This window comes from Rhea americana, unplaced genomic scaffold (assembly GCF_003343005.1).
Source record: "Rhea americana isolate MKP2758 unplaced genomic scaffold, rheAme1 scaffold_240, whole genome shotgun sequence".
NCBI classification, from domain to species: domain Eukaryota; kingdom Metazoa; phylum Chordata; class Aves; order Rheiformes; family Rheidae; genus Rhea; species Rhea americana.
The window spans coordinates 54259-73406 of record NW_028186358.1 but is presented as its reverse complement, the minus strand read 5'-3'; the positions used below and the strand labels follow the sequence as shown (position 1 = coordinate 73406).

At 42.2% G+C, this 19148-nt stretch overlaps 1 protein-coding gene across 2 annotated transcripts in view; it reads right to left on the bottom strand.

Moving 5' to 3' along the window:
- The window catches only part of MSRA (methionine sulfoxide reductase A), a 280995-nt gene extending 264135 nt beyond the window's left edge, over nt 1-16860 (bottom strand). Inside the window, exon 1 of one of the 2 annotated variants that reach the window (XM_085306504.1) lies at nt 16687-16860. In XM_085306504.1, the coding sequence (XP_085162630.1) occupies nt 16687-16816 (130 nt within the window). In that variant the 5' untranslated portion in view covers nt 16817-16860. The remainder of the gene's footprint in view (nt 1-16686) is intronic. The other variant, XM_085306502.1, reaches the window with a different exon arrangement.
- Between the last annotated feature and the right edge of the window lie 2288 nt (nt 16861-19148).

Genomic DNA, 19148 nt, shown 5'->3' with positions numbered 1-19148 from the left:
TTTTAAAATACGTTCTTTTGGTTTTGTAACTTCCTTTCACTGTATTTTAATTGCCTGCTCATAGCTCCATAGCAGAAGATGCTACTCAAATTAAGCATTACTACTTTGAGCAGGTTAGTTTATTAAAAGGTGTTTCAGTGCAACCTCTTTAAGATGAGACTTCAGTTCTGCTCCTTGTATCACACATCAGGTCAACCTTGACAACTCCAAAAGTAGACTCATACATCCCTATTTGGRTAAGAAGGAGATTCCTTAAGGAAGGATATACGTGAAAGAAAGGAAGCAATATAAATAGCCTCCAAAGACTCTGCATCTTCCAATGTTATCTCTGGTGCACGTACTCTGCTTCTGATTATCCTAGGAGAATTTTTATTGCGGTTTGCTAAATCTTATCATAAAAGCATCTACTGATTCCAGCACATAATATTTTATCCTTTTATAAAATGTAAACACAACTCTGTGAGAAAAAGACAATGATTATAGATTTTTTTAAAAAATATTTTCCTCTGTGTTGCCTTTATTTAATTCATAGCCAAGTACTTTCTGTATAATTRTAAAAGTTGTAATCCAATTTTCAGAATTAACTATAAGCTACATTTAAGAAGTAACAATCCAGTTCTGACTCCAATCATGGTGACTTTAGCTTGTGAAAACAGCTSACATTTAATGTGATGAAAAGGTTATGATGGACCACCTTCGGCACTTATCCTGGGAATCAAACTACAACGCCTGCCCGCAGTATCTACCAGCAGTCTTACAGGCTCTCATCTCTTTGCCTAGTGGGCAATATCACCCTCTGCAATCCAGACACTCCTGACTCTCAACAACCAGGGACAAGGAAGTCCACCACAGAGATCATCCTTACGTACATACRCAATGCCATGAGACACAGTCCTTGTCCCCAAGCATCACAAAGATCAGTAGGTGCACTCAACCGTATGGAGGCTGCTTGTCTCTCTCTTGAGAGAGAGGCTCTCTCAGCCTGTTGCCACCTCCCTTTGGGCTAGTTCACACTTGCTGTGGCAGTGCCCACATTTGAGCCCCAAAATCTTCTTTGGCTCATCACCACTCTTCTAGGAGACAGTCAGTGATCCACTGGCATCTGGTATGCTAACACACTTGCACTCCACTCACCTGGATGGCCTGACGTCTCTCAGCAATGAGTCTGAGACAATAATTAACAAACATTTCTAAGGTCTGGAGAGATACAATGCAATACACATTTGGCTGACCCTTAGCCACACAGGCATCTCCATATCAAGGCCATGTTTTCTATCTTTTTACCCAAATAATCAGGCTAAGCTGAGTGCCTTGGCATGACTCCTAGCAACACCATTTGGATGAAAGTTCTTGAGAGAAAGGAAGACGAAACAAAGTGTTCAGGAGCCTGTGAAAAATACCCAGGTCCTGGAATCAGATCTAGAAATACCAGTTCTACAGTTTACTAATTAGACTACAAGAGAGAAAGAGGGGCTGGTTCCAATTCTGTTTATAGCACACTTCCTTTGTAGAGGGGCATGCTATGCTGCTGACAGTGCTTTAATCCCATAAACTGCATATATTGGTCGAAGACCACATTCCTGAGAAGTTCTCCCGTATCCTCCCTCCTGCACATTTTCATATCTGATGATCAGTGAGCAGATTTTTCCAATAAGGGCGAGGAGTTTTGGGGGGTTGGACTAGATGATCTCCAGAGGTCCCTTCCAACCTTACTGATTCTATGATTCTATCAAAGTAGTGAGAGAGATTGACTGCACTCTAACCTGGTACACTATGCTGCTAACATCCTTCTGTCTGTAATCTATCCTCTAAGAAAGCAGAGGATCAGTTACCGATCTGCTGCTTTCATGAATCAATGATCTCCTGAGGTCCCTTTCGACCTAGATTATCCTATGATCCTAYGCCCCAAATAAAGCAAGTACCAGCCCCTCTCTCTGCATTCTGTTTTGCTATCCAAAAGGGAGGCCAGAAATCACAGAATCATAGAATCAGTAAGGTTGGCAGGGACCTCTGGAGATCATCTAGTCCAACCTCCCTGCTCAGCAGGGTCACCTACASCATGGTAGACACGGCTGCATCCAGGCGGGCCTTGARCAGCTCCAGACAAGGAGACTCCACAACCTCTCGGGGCAACCTGTGCCAGGGCTCCGTCACTCTCACAGGGAAGAAATTCCCCCTCACGCTCAGGYGGAACTTCCTGTGCTTCAATTTCTGCCCATTGCCTCTTGTCCTGTCACACAGGRCRACTGRAAAGAGTTTGTCCCCGTCCCCTTGACACCCTCCCTTCAGGTACTTGTACACACTGATCAGATCCCCCCTCAGTCTGCTCTTCCCCAGGCTGAACAGGCCCAGCTCTCGCAGCCGTTCCTCACAGGGCAGGTGCTCCAGCCCTCTCATCATCTTTGTAGCCCTACACTGGACTCTCTCCAGTAGCTCCATATCTCTCATGTCCTGGGGAGCCCAGGACTGGACACAGGACTCGAGATGAGGCCTCCCCAGGGCTGAGGAGAGGGGCAGGATCACCTCCCTCCACCTGCTGGCAACACTCTTCCYAATGCACCCCGGGACACCATTGGCCTTCTTGGCCACAAGGGCACATTGCTGGCTCGTGGTCAGCTTGTCAYCCACCAGCACTCCCAGGTCTTTCTCTGCAGAGCTGCTCTCCAGCAGGTCAGCCCCCAGCTTGTACTGGTGCCTGGGGTTATTTCTCTCTAGGTGCAGGACTCTGCACTTGCCCTTGTTGAACCTCAGGAGGTTCCTCTCTGCCCAACTCTCCAGCCTGTCCAGGTCTCTCTGAATGGCAGCACAGCCCTCAGGTGTGTCAGCCACTCCTCCCAGCTTGTATCATCAGCAAACCTGCTGAGGAGGCACTCTGTCCCCTCATCCAGGTCATTGATGAAGAAGTGGAACAGGATAGGACCCAGGACTGAGCCCTGGGGGACGCCACTAGCCACAGGCCTCCAGCTAGACTCCACACCACTGATGACGACCCTCTGAGCTCTGCCTTTCAGCCAGTTCTCAAGCCACCTCACTGTCCACTCGTCTAACCCACACTCCCTGAGCTTCTCTAGGAGGATGTTATGGGAGACAGTGTCAAAAGCCTTGCTGTAGTCAAGGTACACAACGTCCACTGCTCTCCCCTCATCTACCCAGACAGTCACTCCATCACTCCATCATAGAAGGCTATCAGATTGGTTAAACAGGATTTCCCCTTGGTGAATCCATGCTGGCTACTCCTTATCACCTTCTTCTCCTCCATATGTCTGGAGATGACATYCAGAATGAGCTGTTCCATCACCTTTCCAGGGATGGAGGTGAAGTCATCCCTCTCATCCCTGATCCAGCCTGCCAGCTAATCAGTGACTGCCCTCTACTGCTGCTGCTTTGGGAGTGGACTGTGCATGGACTGAATTGGCCACAGATGTACAACTGGGTTCCAGGCAGCAACGTTCAGGCTTTGAATGTTTGATGAACCAGGAAGTGCACTTCTGAGCCCGTAAGTAGGAAAAGATAAGATGAATGGGAGATGTCAAATACAGAGCGCTCTGGAGAAAGAGAACGTTCCGTTACAACGCCCTGGGGATTATGCCTAGGAAGTTCAAGTAGACAGCCCAGTACTGTCATTAGCGAGAACCACTCTGTGCTTCCTTGCTGAGAGCAATTGTTGCAATGCTGAAACATTTCTCCTCTGCAAAGACAGCTATAGGTAGTGGGAAAGGTCCAACATCACAGGATGGCAATAGTCCAGGATGTAGCATGCTTTGTTGCTCCCAGYCATGCTTGCCATGCCTGACCACTTGTGCTGTCTTACAGAACGAGCATCCCTTGCATGATACTTCCACTTCTCTCACTGGGTTCCAGGAAGGGTGAAGGAGCAGGATGATCACTGAAATGACATGCAGGATTCTTCCTTGAAGCAGTGTCACTCCAGCTCTGTTTTGCTGATTGCTGTTTATCAGTCAGTACCTCAGACAACAAATMTCTGACCAATGCTCGTGTCACCCAGATGGGAGCTTTCTGTCTCTCCTCAGCCAAAAAAAATAGTATCCACTAGAGTTTCTCCTTCTCAGGCATTCCTGAAATTTGAGTAGCCCCTGAAACATCCTCTGTGACTCCTGGAAACTCAAATTCTGAAAAATCAAGCCCAGGCTAAAGTAAAAATACAAATGTAACTGGCAGTGGCCACCTTTCTCTATAGAAAATAAGATCTCATCTTCAAAACTATGGACCAAATAAACTCCTCACCCAAGTGGATGAAATTCCACTAAGTGCAATTTTGCATATCTGCATCAAGAAAGAACTAGGAGCAATAAACAAGAAGCTGTAATAAACACCATTATATATTCCATGAATTTTAATCTTATTTGAACTAAGGACTTATTTATGTATACTATTTTAATTGTACTAGGAATTTAAATGCAAGTTTGATACGTATTGTAAAAATGTGCAAATATCAAAATGAGAGCAATATACAGATGTAACCATACCACTCTAAGTCTATCCGTAATAAATRAAATATACACTTCTAAGGATAAAACAATGCCTTTCACACCATAAATTACAAAGACAAACAATTCAACATTCACAAAGTACRAATAAATTTCTAACTAAATAACAGAAAACAGGAAGTTCCTGTCAAATGTACACCTTTAAATTACAATTATGTATCTTGCCTTAGCTTCAGTTTTCTGTAATTTTTATTAAACTATGTAAGTTTTTAAACCCAAAAATTTCAAGGTTAGTGTTACTCATCAAAAAAACACATAATGACTATGACACCTAAATTAATGACTGAAACATTCAAGCAACCTTAAATCTGCTTTATAGTAAACTAATGCAAGGTCTATGCTGCGCTTACCTACTTTCAGATCAATTAAACCACGAGGCTTTTTAATACTGCACKTCCTTCATCACATTGCAAAGTTAGAATAAGGTTCTGACAATACGTTTTACATATTTTTACAGTCAGATATGCAAACAACTTAACTCACATTTGGCATAACTTTGGAAATTCTTTTATTATTGTAAATGTTGTATATGAACATTAATGAGGAAAACCAAAGAAAAGAAAGGAATGAAATTATAACTCTGTGAGCTGGCATTTAATGAGAAGAATAAAAGAAAAAAAAAAAGACAGCTTTGATTCAGAGCAACCGGGTTAACTCCTTGGGCAAACAGACATTTTCAAGACTTTACATTGAATATGAACTACAGGTCTGGCCATTAAATAACATTCTCTGAATAAGCTCAGTTGTGCTGTTCTGGGAATAACCAGAGAAGAGAAAAATAATTCACACAAACAAAATTCTCAGCATATTGGCTACCTCAATGGTAACTGCACTCTTTTACCCTGGAGTAAACATAACTTAGCTTACCTTTCAATGAAACCCAGATAAGTTATTCTGCATTTACTGCACAACAAAGCACCCACAAAGGCAGTTACCTGGAGTAGTTATAAGGCTATAAATCCACATCCAGCTTGCACCAAGCTAACTTGTTCACGCAACCATAATGTAAATCACAACTGTGTCTAGTGTCAGTCTCCATCCCAGTTACCTTTTGCTTTAAGAAAACCATATACAGCACAGATTAACCATGTTGAAGTGTGATTAGGAAGTATTTTTGAAAAGTGACCTATTTTTTGAGAAGAGCTTAAAGTAGTTTGGCTMACTAACAGAACAGAGGATGAGGACTATGACCGCTGTCTCTCTCTCCTCTCATCAAGGAAATAATAGAAAACAGAGAAGTGCCAAATGACAATGTAGGCACAACAAACACAGAGATAAAAAGAGCAATAATTAATAGGATGAAAATTAAAAGAACATTTTAAATAGTCGAATTGGTTAATTTCTGGAAAATCCTTTCAAGTGGAACACAGCGATGGAAACATCAACTATTTACCCAGCAGCGAACAGCTACGTAATTCAAATAAATACAAGCCAATGGGCCCATGAAAGATTCTGCACTACTGGGCTGCGTGAGACAGCAAAGGCAAGATTCATGTCCTCCCCCTTTAGCTGGCTGTAACACACATGCCAACATCTGCGATAGTCACCCTTGCAGCCGCTGGAAGAAAGAGGCATATTTTGCKAACTACTCACGGGGACTGTTTACGTGTCTTTTGACATTCATTATAAGATGAATTAAACACACAAGTGTCTGTTTCCCCTACGTAATAAGCAAGTATTTCAGTAGGTGGTGTAAATACTGTCTTTGCTCTATCAGTTCAACAGTACGTGTACGCACACACGCACGCACACACACGCAGAGCACACCAGGGCCGATGACCCAGACGGCCCCTTCCAGTCCGATACCCCACCAGCTCCGTATCTGYTGCAACGCAAGGCTAAAACGCTTTTCCCCCGTGCCCTCCCATCRCACGTGGAAAGAGAAGCCGCAATGGGCAGCCTAATCCCAGGCTTCCAGCTGTGATATGCATTAATTACACAGGACTCACAGAGGCACCTGTGCTATCCAGTGCACAGTCTGATTTGTTACAGCTTATTTTAGCAACGCCTACTTGTATTTCAATAGTTGTAACAGTCCATCCTWTATATAAAAGCAACTTCATCTTTTTTATATTATGCTAGCTTTGTGCTGTTGTGACTACAGTGAAGTCAGTCAACTATCAGATTGAAAAAGAAGAAAGTCAGGTCAACTGAGTTACATAGACTCAACTGAAGATACAAATGGCTCCATAGATCTTCAGCAGCTAAGCATGAAGGTTTCAGACTACAGCATGCAGACCAAGCGAAGAAAATAAGATGTTTCTCTCAATCTTATTTTCTGCGTTGAAATCACAAAACCACCTAAATGTCAGGTCAATCTCATCCATGCTAAAATTCCACTAAAGATAAAATGGAAAAAAATTATTAGCAAAGGGAGTCAAATGTACGTCCGACTTCATATGTATCCAAAACAAAATAATACAAAATATTCTGTAGTGAAAAAATAACCCATGCAAGTGTAAGTCTTGTGTTTAATTGTCATAACTGACAGGTGTATTTAAGAATGCAAATTTGGGGTATTTACATGTTACATCCCTTTTCAAAACCACAGTAACGAGAAGCTATTGAATATTATGCACCATGCTACTACCTTTTACCAGAAATAATTATCCTCTTTTATTACACAATTTAGAATAATTCCTCAGAGCAGCATCTACACGTAATCCTCTGAATAAAGAACCTTTGAATTCATTTTTAATTTCAGAGAGTGAAATTACGGTATCAGTAATAGGAGTCTCCTTCAAGCCTCATTTGCATTCAAGAGGCTGCCAGTTGGGTAAAGTTTCTACTCACTTAAGTAATTCTGTTTCCCAGCAACCTGCGTTCTGTTGCCAGGGAGAAACCCCGTGGAGAGCTTCCTCCGTTATCAGGCCCGCCGCAGTCCTGAGGGGTATAGCTTTGTGCAACGTTGCTTCATGCCAGTGCACACATCTGACTGTGAGAAGCATGCTAAGTAGTCCATAAAGAACTCCAGGGACTCAAACAAGAGATTTTCTCTTTTTTTCTTTTTTTTTTTCCCCTCTTGGAGAGGGCTTACTGATGAATGACGTAGCCCTTTCTATTAAAACGCACGTAGAGGTGATAAGGAAGTGCAGGTTTTTCATCGGTGCGGCGTTGCCCTGGGAGCAGCATTTGACAGCTGGATATGCAGTTCTGTAAACATATTTCCCGTATGCTTTTAATGTATCGTGCACGGTGTGCGCACGCTAACTTTCGTTTTGTTTTCTAGCTGCCAAGAGCAAAGAACATGTATGAACAACAGCAAAACCTTTCAGATTGAATTAACCTTTGCTTCTCCTTGCAACACTTTCCAAAACACAAGTGTATGCCTGGATAAAAGTAATTCTTGTTTTTTTCAATGACAGTAGAACATTTATAGCTATATATTTAGCTTGAAAAACGAGCTGTTTAATGTTTAGATACAAATACCAGGGAAACTGAAAAAGGGCAAACAAAAATGAGAAAGAAAAATCCGTGGCATGTTAACTTCTTACAGGCACTATTTTCTGGCAAATTCATAGCACATCTACCTGTAAAGATAGTGTAACCACAGATTTCAGAAGTTGCTTTTCAAATAATAAGTAATTACTGGGAATGAGGTACTTTAGCAAAGAAACGCACTCTACTCTACATTCTTTCCGATTTGAATCTCAGCATACCCTGTGAAACTGAAATGAAATTTAATAATTTATGGAAATTGATGGCTTGAGTGAATTTGATGCAAAGATTGTTTCTTAGAATGAAGACCGAAGTAACTAACTACTCTGAATTAGAAAGGTAAACTGAAATTTAGGAAATGCAATACCACATATGATGTTGTTACTCAGCATCATGTCAGGGAAGTTATGTCTTATATTTTTTAACATATATTCCACAGAATCTTTGGTAAAAATGGGTAATTAGAGAGTTCTTTACTTAAAACACTGTATCAAGAAACCAAAGGCATGGAAAACTTAAATTAATCTTTCTAAACTTTAAGAGAATCCATATAACAAGACRTTTGTGCACTCCATTTGAAGCATAATCTCACCTACAACCGTATTTTGGATACAATACAGTGACATTATATTGATGTCTGTTTACAATTTTTATATTTGCCTGTGATTAGCAGAATTTTTTAATCATTAAGGGAAAAAAATCAACTGTTCTGCATTTTATTGCTCTTATCTTGCTGAACTCTGTTCTGAAAACTGTTAAGCCTACGTTTTACTCAGCAGTTCTATTACAAAGTCTTCTGTCTTACACAGTTTCATGAATTATCAGAACATCACTATAAATCTGTTTAAAAATTCTCAAGCTAACACTGAATATATGTTTAGGCCTGAATAAGCATAAAGGACTAGATCTTCTCCCTAGCACTAGACACTATGAACAGGCCATAAAAACTGCCTCTTTGGCCATCAACTAGAGATTTCTACAATACACAATTCACAAATAATAACAGATCAGACTATCCCATTCAGTAGTTCTCTGTGTTGCCTTTTTCCCTTGGTAGGGAAATATTAATGATTTAAGAAAAAGATTGTCAATCACAGCTCAGTGAGATCCAGTAATGTTGGCCAGTTTAATGGCCCCTATACCATTACAAGTCAGTATAATTTAAATTTTAATGACACAGGTTAACTAACTTGTCTTTTTTCTAAGATGAACCAAGCAGAATTCAGACRTCCTATTCCAGAATGCCATCTTCTCCATCAAAATGGCAAACTTTGGCATCCTGCCAGGCTTCCTCATTTGAAGTCAGATTTTCTGAATTTTACTTGCAAGGTTTTTTAAAGCCTGCTGTATCTTGTGTTCTTACCYTATGCTCTAATGATACCTAGCCCTGCAAAATGCAAAGGATTTCTATCATGTGAACTCCAAAAATACACAGTTTGTAAAAATTAGTATCGACCTAAACTATACTTTCATGTAAAGTTCTCAAATTCTTCTTCTAGAAAATCACTTGATGATTCAATGTCCAAGCCCACAGGGATTAAATTCCAGTGGGATATCTTTGTACAAGGCCACGAACATGCCTAAGAAAAGCTAYGTGCTTTAGCCCTGGCAGCTCTTCCATGTGGACCTGGCAGCATGTACAGTCCAGCCAGCCAGCTCCTCCAAGGCAAAAGGAACAGAGTCAGCTAAAGCATCCTTGCCAAAGCCTGCTAGTCTGACTGCAATGATTTCTGTTCATTGTTTTAAGGATARTAAAAAAGATTAGCATCAAAAGCAATTCTGCTAAAACAAACAGGTATGGAAGTAAAACAAGCCCCATAATAATTTTGAGTTAGTTGTTTTCCTGAATGTTAATTTATTTTCATTGTGTTGAGAAACTATATGGCTTCAAAAGGTCTCCAACTATATGCAACATTAAAAATCAACTAAACAAGAGAAAAGTGAGGTTTCTAAGGGGACGTATCATTCCTAACATCTAACATACAACAGAAAGGGGACAGAATAGGAAGAGCAAAGTAGTCCCCATAAAATATTTGCCTATGCTCTGCATAATTTAACAAAAAGAAGTGAATTTCCCTGAAGGAAGAGCAAGTGATCTCTGTTGTGTAGCTTCTGTATGTCTTCCAAGAACTTCAGGAAAACACGGAAGTGTTTACAGAGGTTGATCTAATACATGTTATTCAACCTATCTCGACTGCAAATACATGGAACATTAACTGCCTCCCTCAATGAGTGCCCAGTCTCTTCATTCCTCTTCTCAGGATGGGTATGCAATAGTTGTGATGTCCACTAGTGCACTCACCATAAAGTGAGGCAGCTGGCTGAGGCAGCTGCTCAGCCTGGGGCAACATGAAACATTTTTAAATTATGTTTGAATCACCTGGACTTGGAGTATCCTGTGAGACTGACAGCATGACCTACTTGGTCAGACAGTTCTACATCCAAAAATACAAGAGTCCCGTGGCCAAAAAGAGAACCAAGAGGGTCTGGATCCAGCCTCAAGGAAAGGAGACACAGTTGGGAGTGCTGCAGTCATCCAGGACGTGCTGTCATCCAGGGTACACTTTGGCCATGTATTCTGAAGCATCTGCTTGACATGTCATTTCAGTCTCCCCACAGAAGAGGATCACAAAGAACTCAGATCTCCCAGTTCCTGAGGGAGTACCATAACCACTGGAGGATCCTGGAAAAGATGGACACTGCTGCTACCTCCACCACTATGGGTAGGTGGATTTACAGAATCACCAAATCATTGATGATGGAAGGAACCTCCAGAGATCATCTAGTCCAACCTGCCAGCTAAAAGCACAGTCAGCTAGAACAGGTAGCTCAGGACATTGTCCAGTCGGGTTTTGCATACCTCCAAGGAAGGAGACTTCACAACTTCTCTGGGCAACCTATTCCAACTTCTCTGGCCAACGATCCTCACAGAATTTCATATATTTAGTCTAGACCCATTGCCTCATGTCCATTCACTGGGCACCACTGAGAAGAGTCTGGATCCGCCTATTTCAGTCCCTCTCATCAGATATTTTCACACACTGGTTAGGTTCCCCACCCCCTGAGCACCACATYCCAATTTAGGTAGAGCTGATCCCATCCTTTTACTCAAAGATCACATATCTCTATTAACAGTATCAATGCAACTAAAGCTGAATTACTCATGCTAGGTTTGAATTCAAAACTAACATAAAACAATGAGGGACAGCCTAGAACCCTATCCAAACCTCAATTTCCTATGGTTGCTAAGCACACTCTTCTTTAGTGCTAATGTCTGAGCAAAATCATTTAATACAACTTTTTCTGGAGTTCAGTAAGCTAACTTGAAATACTAGTTCTGCATATAAATGAAATTCATTATTGTATGAATTTACTGTGAAATATACTGAATATATCTCGGAATTAAATGGAATAGTCAAATCAAATGCAGATCAATTAATCAAGTTAAAATATAATAAGATATGATACCAATGATTTAGAAACCCTTTTAAGTTTACAGTCAACAACCAGTTAAACGCTTTGGTCTAAAAGGTTAAAGTTATCCTTTGATATACGAAGAGGAAAACACTGATTAGAAATAAGACTGCAGCTGATCATGAGGCTATCACTAGACTCATAGAATCAGTAAGGTTGGCAGGGACCTCTGGAGATCATCTAGTCCAACCTCCCTGCTCAGCAGGGTCACCTACAGCATGGTAGACACGGTTGCATCCAGGCGGGCCTTGAACAGCTCCAGACAAGGAGACTCCACAACCTCTCGGGGCAACCTGTGCCAGGGCTCCGTCACTCTCACAGGGAAGAAATTCCCCCTCACGCTCAGGTGGAACTTCCTGTGCTTCAATTTATGCCCATCGCCTCTTGTCCTGTCACATGGGACAACTAAAAAGAGTTTGTCCCCGTCCCCTTGACACCCTCCCTTCAGGTACTTGTACACACTGATCAGATCCCCCCTCAGTCTGCTCTTCCCCAGGCTGAACAGGCCCAGCTCTCGCAGCCGTTCCTCACAGGGCAGGTGCTCCAGCCCTCTCATCATCTTTGTAGCCCTACRCTGGACTCTCTCCAGTAGCTCCATGTCTCTCTTAGACTGGGGAACCCAGAACTGGACACAGGACTCGAGATGAGGCCTCCCCAGGGCTGAGGAGAGGGGCAGGATCACCTCCCTCCACCTGCTGGCAACACTCTTCCCAATGCACCCCGGGACACCATTGGCCTTCTTGGCCACAAGGGCACATTGCTGGCTCATGGTCAGCTTGTCACCCACCAGCACTCCCAGGTCTTTCTCTACAGAGCTGCTCTCCAGCAGGTCTGCCCCCAGCTTGTACTGGTGCCTATGGTTATTTTTCCCTAAAAAAAAAATCTAGTAAAAAAATAGTAAAATCCTGTGTCTACTTCTGACAGCAGTATTTCAAGGCAGAAGTTAACTAATTGATAACAGTTTAGGGAAAAGATACAAGAACGGTAACAGACTGTAAAACATGTCTTCTGCTAGCAGAGTAAGAAACTTCACTTTTAGTTTCTATAATATTAAACCAGCAAATTAATTATGATCTGAAGTACCTCATGTAAACCAGAAAATATACTACTGAGTTTTTCAGCCTCACAAAGAGAACTGTAAGAAGTTTCAATAATTTGACGTTCAAACACAAAAATCTGATTCAAAATATGCACTTTTTAAAGGAGAGAATTATGAAATATTGGAACAATTTATAAAATTTTGCAGTGGATTCTCGATCAGAGGACATTTTTAATAAAAGTTTTCTTTAAAAAGAAAAAATTCTTACTTGCTCTGATGCAAGTAAGAATTCACGGAAATGTGCTCTTTTTTACACAGAAGGTCAGATTAAAGTTCACAATGACCTCCTCCACATTTATAATTATTACTCAATCTGTAAATAAAAAGCCAAGAGGCTTAATAAATTTAAACAACTGTAACACTGTCTACCAATGAGGTGCACCTTGACTGCCTCAAAAAATTCATTAATGCGCTAAAGATATATATGCTGCTGCATATACATATACACTGTATCTAGCATAATATACATATTTGTACATATACAGCATATATACAGACACACATATATCTAAAATATATATATGATATTATATAAAATCTTGCACAGGAGGGTCCATCCACATTGTTAGGATCCATGACTAGTGCCCCTACCACAATCATAAAATAAAACAGTCAAAGTTTTAACAGTCTAAATAACACATACTCATCTGTTCATAAAAACATAGCAATGTTTCAGCAGTTTAGTAACTAAAATTAACTCTGAAAACTACAGTTCTACTAGGCCAGCATTAGCAATAAATAATATGTATTTTTTCTACACATCTTGACATTATGTTGCACCATTATATAAAAATCAGATGAAACAAAACTTTCAGAAATGAATGCAGGAGCTCTACTGCAAGGAAAGAAAACTGTAAAACATACTCAAATTCTTAAATTAAGACATTTTTTGAAGATCTGACAAGTCCAGCTAGATCACAAAGAGTATGTGAAACTTCTATTGTTTTTATTGTTTTCAATTCACAGTATGGTATTTATTCAGTTTCATTGCCCTCTGCAAACCAAGCTCTCTATATATCACAACCCAACTACTTCCAGTCATTTCACAGAAATCGGTATAATATACTAGGCTCTACTGTTTGCTGAGACTCAAACTCTAAATCAGTAACAACCTTAAGATAAAACCAAAAAAATGAAGTCACAAACTAGGTGAAATCTCACATAATGCTCTGGTCACCAAATTAAAACAGAAAAGAAATGGTATTTAACTTTTTACATGACTCTAAAGCTTGTCAGTTGGTCATCTTTTTCCCTCTTTCGGACTGCAGCAGAGGAGGAAGTAATCTGAGGCGGTCTCTGCATTCATGCAGTTTGTGGACAGCAATCAGGAACTCTCAGCATGAGAGGTTCCCTGCCCAACGAGAGATCTCACGAAGAGGCAGAGAACATTCATGTACAGCTTCTTATTTATCTGACACCTAAAAAGTGGCAGTGACTAGAAGCACTGGGACCCAAATGTGCAAAGAGGAGCAATGCAATTATCACAAAGTGCAGGAGGTGCAAAGAGAGCCCAGAGGTGCCATTCACAGAAGAAGACAACTATCAGCTGGTGAAAACACATCCCAGGACAATCCCCTAACCCGGCTGGCAGACCCACCTGCAGTTTAGGCATTTATCTACAAAAATGATAGTAATAAAAGAAAGCGGTAGTAGTAAAAGAAAGCTGAGAGAAAAATTAGGTGCATCAATGAATGAGCAGGACAACCTAGTAATAGATAGTACAGAAAGACTGAAACACTCAACAACTTTTTCTGCCTAAGTCTTCAGAAGACAGCTCCAAGACCTCTGCACGCACCAGCACAGCCAGGAAGCAGAGTGACAGCAAAAAAATGTAGGGAGAAATAGGCTCTGACTACTTAAAGAAGCTGGATGCATTTAAATCCATGGGGCCGCATGGGATTTTTCCAAGGCTGCTAAGCAACCAGGCTGATGTGATTGTACAACACTCTGATGTATCCAGATGATCATCTAGATAATCATGATGATTGTGAGAGGCTAGAAAAGGACTACCACAAGACCCATTTTTAAGAAAGGCAAAAAGAGCATTAAAGAACTATGTCTGGAACTGGTCAGCCCCCATACAACCCCAGGAAAAAATCACGAGTGTGTCTTCTTGTAATACATTTCCAGACACACAACACACAAGAAGGTAATCAGGAATAGTCAACACAGATTTACCAAAGGCAAATCATGCTTGACTAGCCAAGCTGCGTTCTGCAATGAAATTATTGGCTATGTGGATGAGGACAAAGAGGTGGATGTAATTTAATGCATATTGATTTTAGTAGGGCATTTGACACAATTTTGTATTTTTTTGCGTTTGTAAGCTGAGAAGTTATGAGGTGGAAGAACAGCCTGTTAAGCAGGACCACCCAACTCAAAAGGCAATGATCAGTATTTTGATGTCTCTTGTGTAGCAGGTTACCCCAYAGGTGATTCTGGGGCCAATATCATTCAATATCTTGAACAATAACATGAATGCTGTTCAGCATCAGCAGATTTGATGATGACACTGAATTGGGGGTGAAAGAGACACACCAAACAGCAGAGCTTCATTCTGTAGAATCTTAAAACATTCAGGAATATGCCAGCAAAAACCTCACAAAGCTCAACAAGAAGTACGATTTCTGCACCGGTGCAGAATAATCTCAGCCCTGCTGAGAAGGACCTTGAACTGTGGTAGATGCCAGGTTGAGTATGAGCTACCAATGCGCTCTCACTGCAAGTAACTACTGGACTGCATTACAAGGAGTGTAGACAACAAAGTAACAAAATAGACTCTTCTCTACCCACATTTTTTATACACCACCACAAAATTATTCTACCTATGGGGCTATAATTTGTGCCCAGTGTATCTTCTGTCCAGACTTTTAGCAACAAGCAGTTTGAACATGACAATCTGATCTATCCAATATGCCACTGTTGGTATCATCTATAAAGTCTGTCGGCTTCATCACATCAATGCCATGTCTGCGTTCCTAGACTCCATCTTTTCCACATCAGACACAATCTTCTTCTTGCTACCTTTAATTTCAGCACTACCTTCTTGCTACCTTCAACATTTTACCTAATATCTATGCAATCCAAGGTTTTTCTATGCTCTCATCCACTTCTTTCATTTGACTTATGCCACCAGTCATTAACTATTATCCCACCAGCACTTACGTACCTTATGTGTTTAAAAGAAATTTTTTAAGGTTCATAGATTTTGTTTGAGAGCTTAGAGGCCTGGAGCAAATAAATATAAATAAATGCCTTGTAAAACAAGAAAAATGATCATGCATATGAGAGCATCCAGGCATGATTATAATGCCTATGTAACAGTGACGATAGTAACTTTGCAATGTTTTCAGGGCCTAGGAAGACTGACAGAAGGCAAAACCAGTTAATTCAAGGTTGCTATTTTGTTTACGTAACAGTACAGAGTTACCAGAAACGGAAGGAAGAATGCTGAAACACTGTTTTAAATGTTATCAAAATTTAAGATTTTTAAAACCATGACTGTTAAAGCACTCAAATCATGCTTTGGTATTATTCATTTCTTTTTCACAGGAAAATTAAGGCCCAGGAAAATGTTTTAAAACCTATAGATCATTGTGGACCTCAGTGAAAAAACAGACAGAAAGGTTATATAGAGCCAAAAGCAAGGACTTTTTTCCTGATTTTTCATCAGAATGGCCAAAGGAGCAACTGGAATAGGCTTGTTGGTAGGTCCAGTAACCAGTCAACTGTTATTACAGGAGTGCATAGGAAATGGCATTGCGCAGGTTACTGAGGGAATAAGCGTGCTCCTAAGGCATCCTACAGGATGCAAAAACGAATTTAAGGTGGAGACAAAACAGTAAGCGCCGACGAGGCAACATCGTAGCCCCGAWCCGCCATTACGTCCCCCGCGCCGCCGCTCCCCACCCGACAGGCACGGGACGCCGTCGCGCATGCGCCGCCGCCGCCGCCCCGCGCATGCGCCCTGCGCACCGCCGCAGCGGAGGCGGTGAGACACAGCCCCCAGCGGAGGGCGGGCCGCGCGCAGGCGCGGAGGGCGCTGCGCCTGCGCCGTGCGGGCGGTGTCTGCGGCGAGCGCCGGGGCCTCGGCGCCTTCCCTCACCCGGCCGCCACCGGGGTGAGCCGCGAAGGGAGAAGGGGGAGGGGGGCCGGGGTCGTCCCTACCTGCCACCTGGATGCTTTGGCTCCTGCCGGGGAGCGCTTCTTCTCTCCGAGGCAGCCTGGAGCCCAAGTCGTCCATCCTGAAGGTGGAGCTGACGAGCGTGCGGAGGAGGCGCCGCGGCGCTGTGGGCATCGCCCTCGAGTCGGATGGGAGGGGCGGCGGGGCTGGGGGAGCGGCTTGGCCTGGCCCGGCGCGGCGCGGCGCGCGCTGGCTGTCAGGCGGGGGGGGGAAGGGGGGGACGCAGAGCGCGCGCGCCGGCGGAGGCTCGCGCCCAACCGTCACCTGCACCTGCCCCGGCGGGAACCGGCTTGAACCGGACCGGAGCGGCCCCTCCCGGGTGGCGGGAGCGCGACGGGATGGGACGGAGGGTAACGGAGCCCCCAGGTGCCACCACCGTCCCTTGCTCAGGCTTCATCTGCCACGTTTCGCGTATCCCGAGCCGGGAGTAGCCTCTGTGCAGCTCTGCCTGCTTCACCTTGGCCTTTCAGCTGTCCGTGCGTGAGGGCTACGCTCATCGCTCCGGAGTCCCTCTGCAGCTTTATGCCCCGTCCGTTTTTTCCCCAGGCAAAAAAAAATGCCTCTTGAGGAATTTTTCAATCCCTGCTCCTCTTTGGGTATACATGCATATCACATCTGCTCTGGCCGTTTTTCCGTGTCCCTGGTTTGTGCAAACGGGCTCAGCAAAAGGGGTTGCACAAGCTCATGCAGTGATGAGATTGTTAGTACCATGATCTCCTCCTTCTCCACAGTTTTTTATCTGCATTTGTATGCGGCACTCCATTACGTTTAGCTAACCCACTGTATCGTGTTCATCTTGCACAGTATTCTTTCATACAAAGAAGATGCTCTAAGTAACATCCTTCTCAGGAGATCATTGTGCATATGTTTGCAATAAAAATACAGAAACAACAAGCAAGCAGAGTATAACTACTTATGGAAAATATGCACTACATTTTGGAGGGCAATGCACGCAATGCATATTGAAGGTAGAGCAACATCAGTACAGGCTTCTAAAGCAGAAGACTTAAAGATGCCAGAATAATGTTGTCTTGTTTTTCAAATAATTGAAGTTCACTCTCTGCATATAGTCACGGTCAACAGACAGAAGGGAAATCTATATAAAAACCTCAGACTGCCAAGAAGGCTTGTGAACTAGGCAGGGGTCTTACACTGTGAATTTCAGACTACAGGAAGAGATAATGCACAAGTGAAAAAGAGCAAGGAGGTAATAGAAAATTAGAATAATTCAAAGAGATATTCTTCTGGAGGGTTTTGAAAAAGTTGGATTATTGACTGAATAAGAACATGATAAAACAACAGACTAATGCCTAGTCTATGGTAGGAAGGCTAGATAATTCTCTCAAAAAATTGTCTGTGACAAAGGAATGCAGTCCTTTCAGCTCATAATCAAGCTGGATTTTACAAGGATATGATATGGTTGAGACATAGAATTTATTCATACTTGCAATGGAGTTGGATATTTACAGCAATATTAAGAATCCCCAGATGCTCCCAAAAGGATCTGGAGAAGTTGGAAATTCATGTTTTAGATAYCAGGCTTCCCTTAAAATTAAAAATTCAGATGGGAGCCTGGTGTGAGGCAATCTGTCCCATATCATTCTTCAGATCTGTTATTATTACGGTGTTTGAAAGGTGAACAGCATTCTCTTTGAGTGCAAGTAGTTCCAGCATTGCAGTCCATTTTTCTTGTTTTGTTGAATTTTTGATAGAGTTCAATTTMCTGAGAAACAGGGCTGAAGAGATCTTCAAGTGACTTCCAAAAAATATGTACGAGAACCTGAAGAAAATCCATTAAATAAAGAATGAGAGACTGTGGAGGCATGTATGGTAAATAACCTTGTGACCTTTTGACAGTAAAATTCACTAAAAATCAGAAATGCTCAATAGCGAAGTGTGAATTTTRTTTAAAAGCTGTTCACCTAGCTCTTTCCTTGCGATTGTAGTGTTATCCATGCTGACAGTTTCTAATTCTCACTTGCTTTGCATTAAGAAACCATTCAAGATGATGAGAGCCATTGGTTTTACACTGACCAGTAGTTAAAAACTGTTCCTCTGCTTGTCTCCATTTTTTTCTATTTCACCAGAAACAGAAGATACTGCACTACAGATACTGCACTATCTGCCAACAACATGTTTCTGAAAAATGCAACAGCTAACATTATGATAGATAGCAATGCTATTTTTCCCATAAGGATTAATGTATTTGCCTGTGAGACTGAATGCACCACGTAAATCTTATATTGCGAGCATTCTTGTCGCCTCTTTCTGAACAGTTACATTTTCGTTGTCCTCTTCCTCATAGGAATCAAGGTCAATCAGAGGTGAAGGACAGAAAAGCAGAGTAGTGTTTGGGCTTTCAGCCTCACACATGAAGTGGCTGAGATCTTCTGGAGCCCTGATCTGCTCTGAAATGCCAGCTGCTGAAAAGCCGGCATCTCCTGCA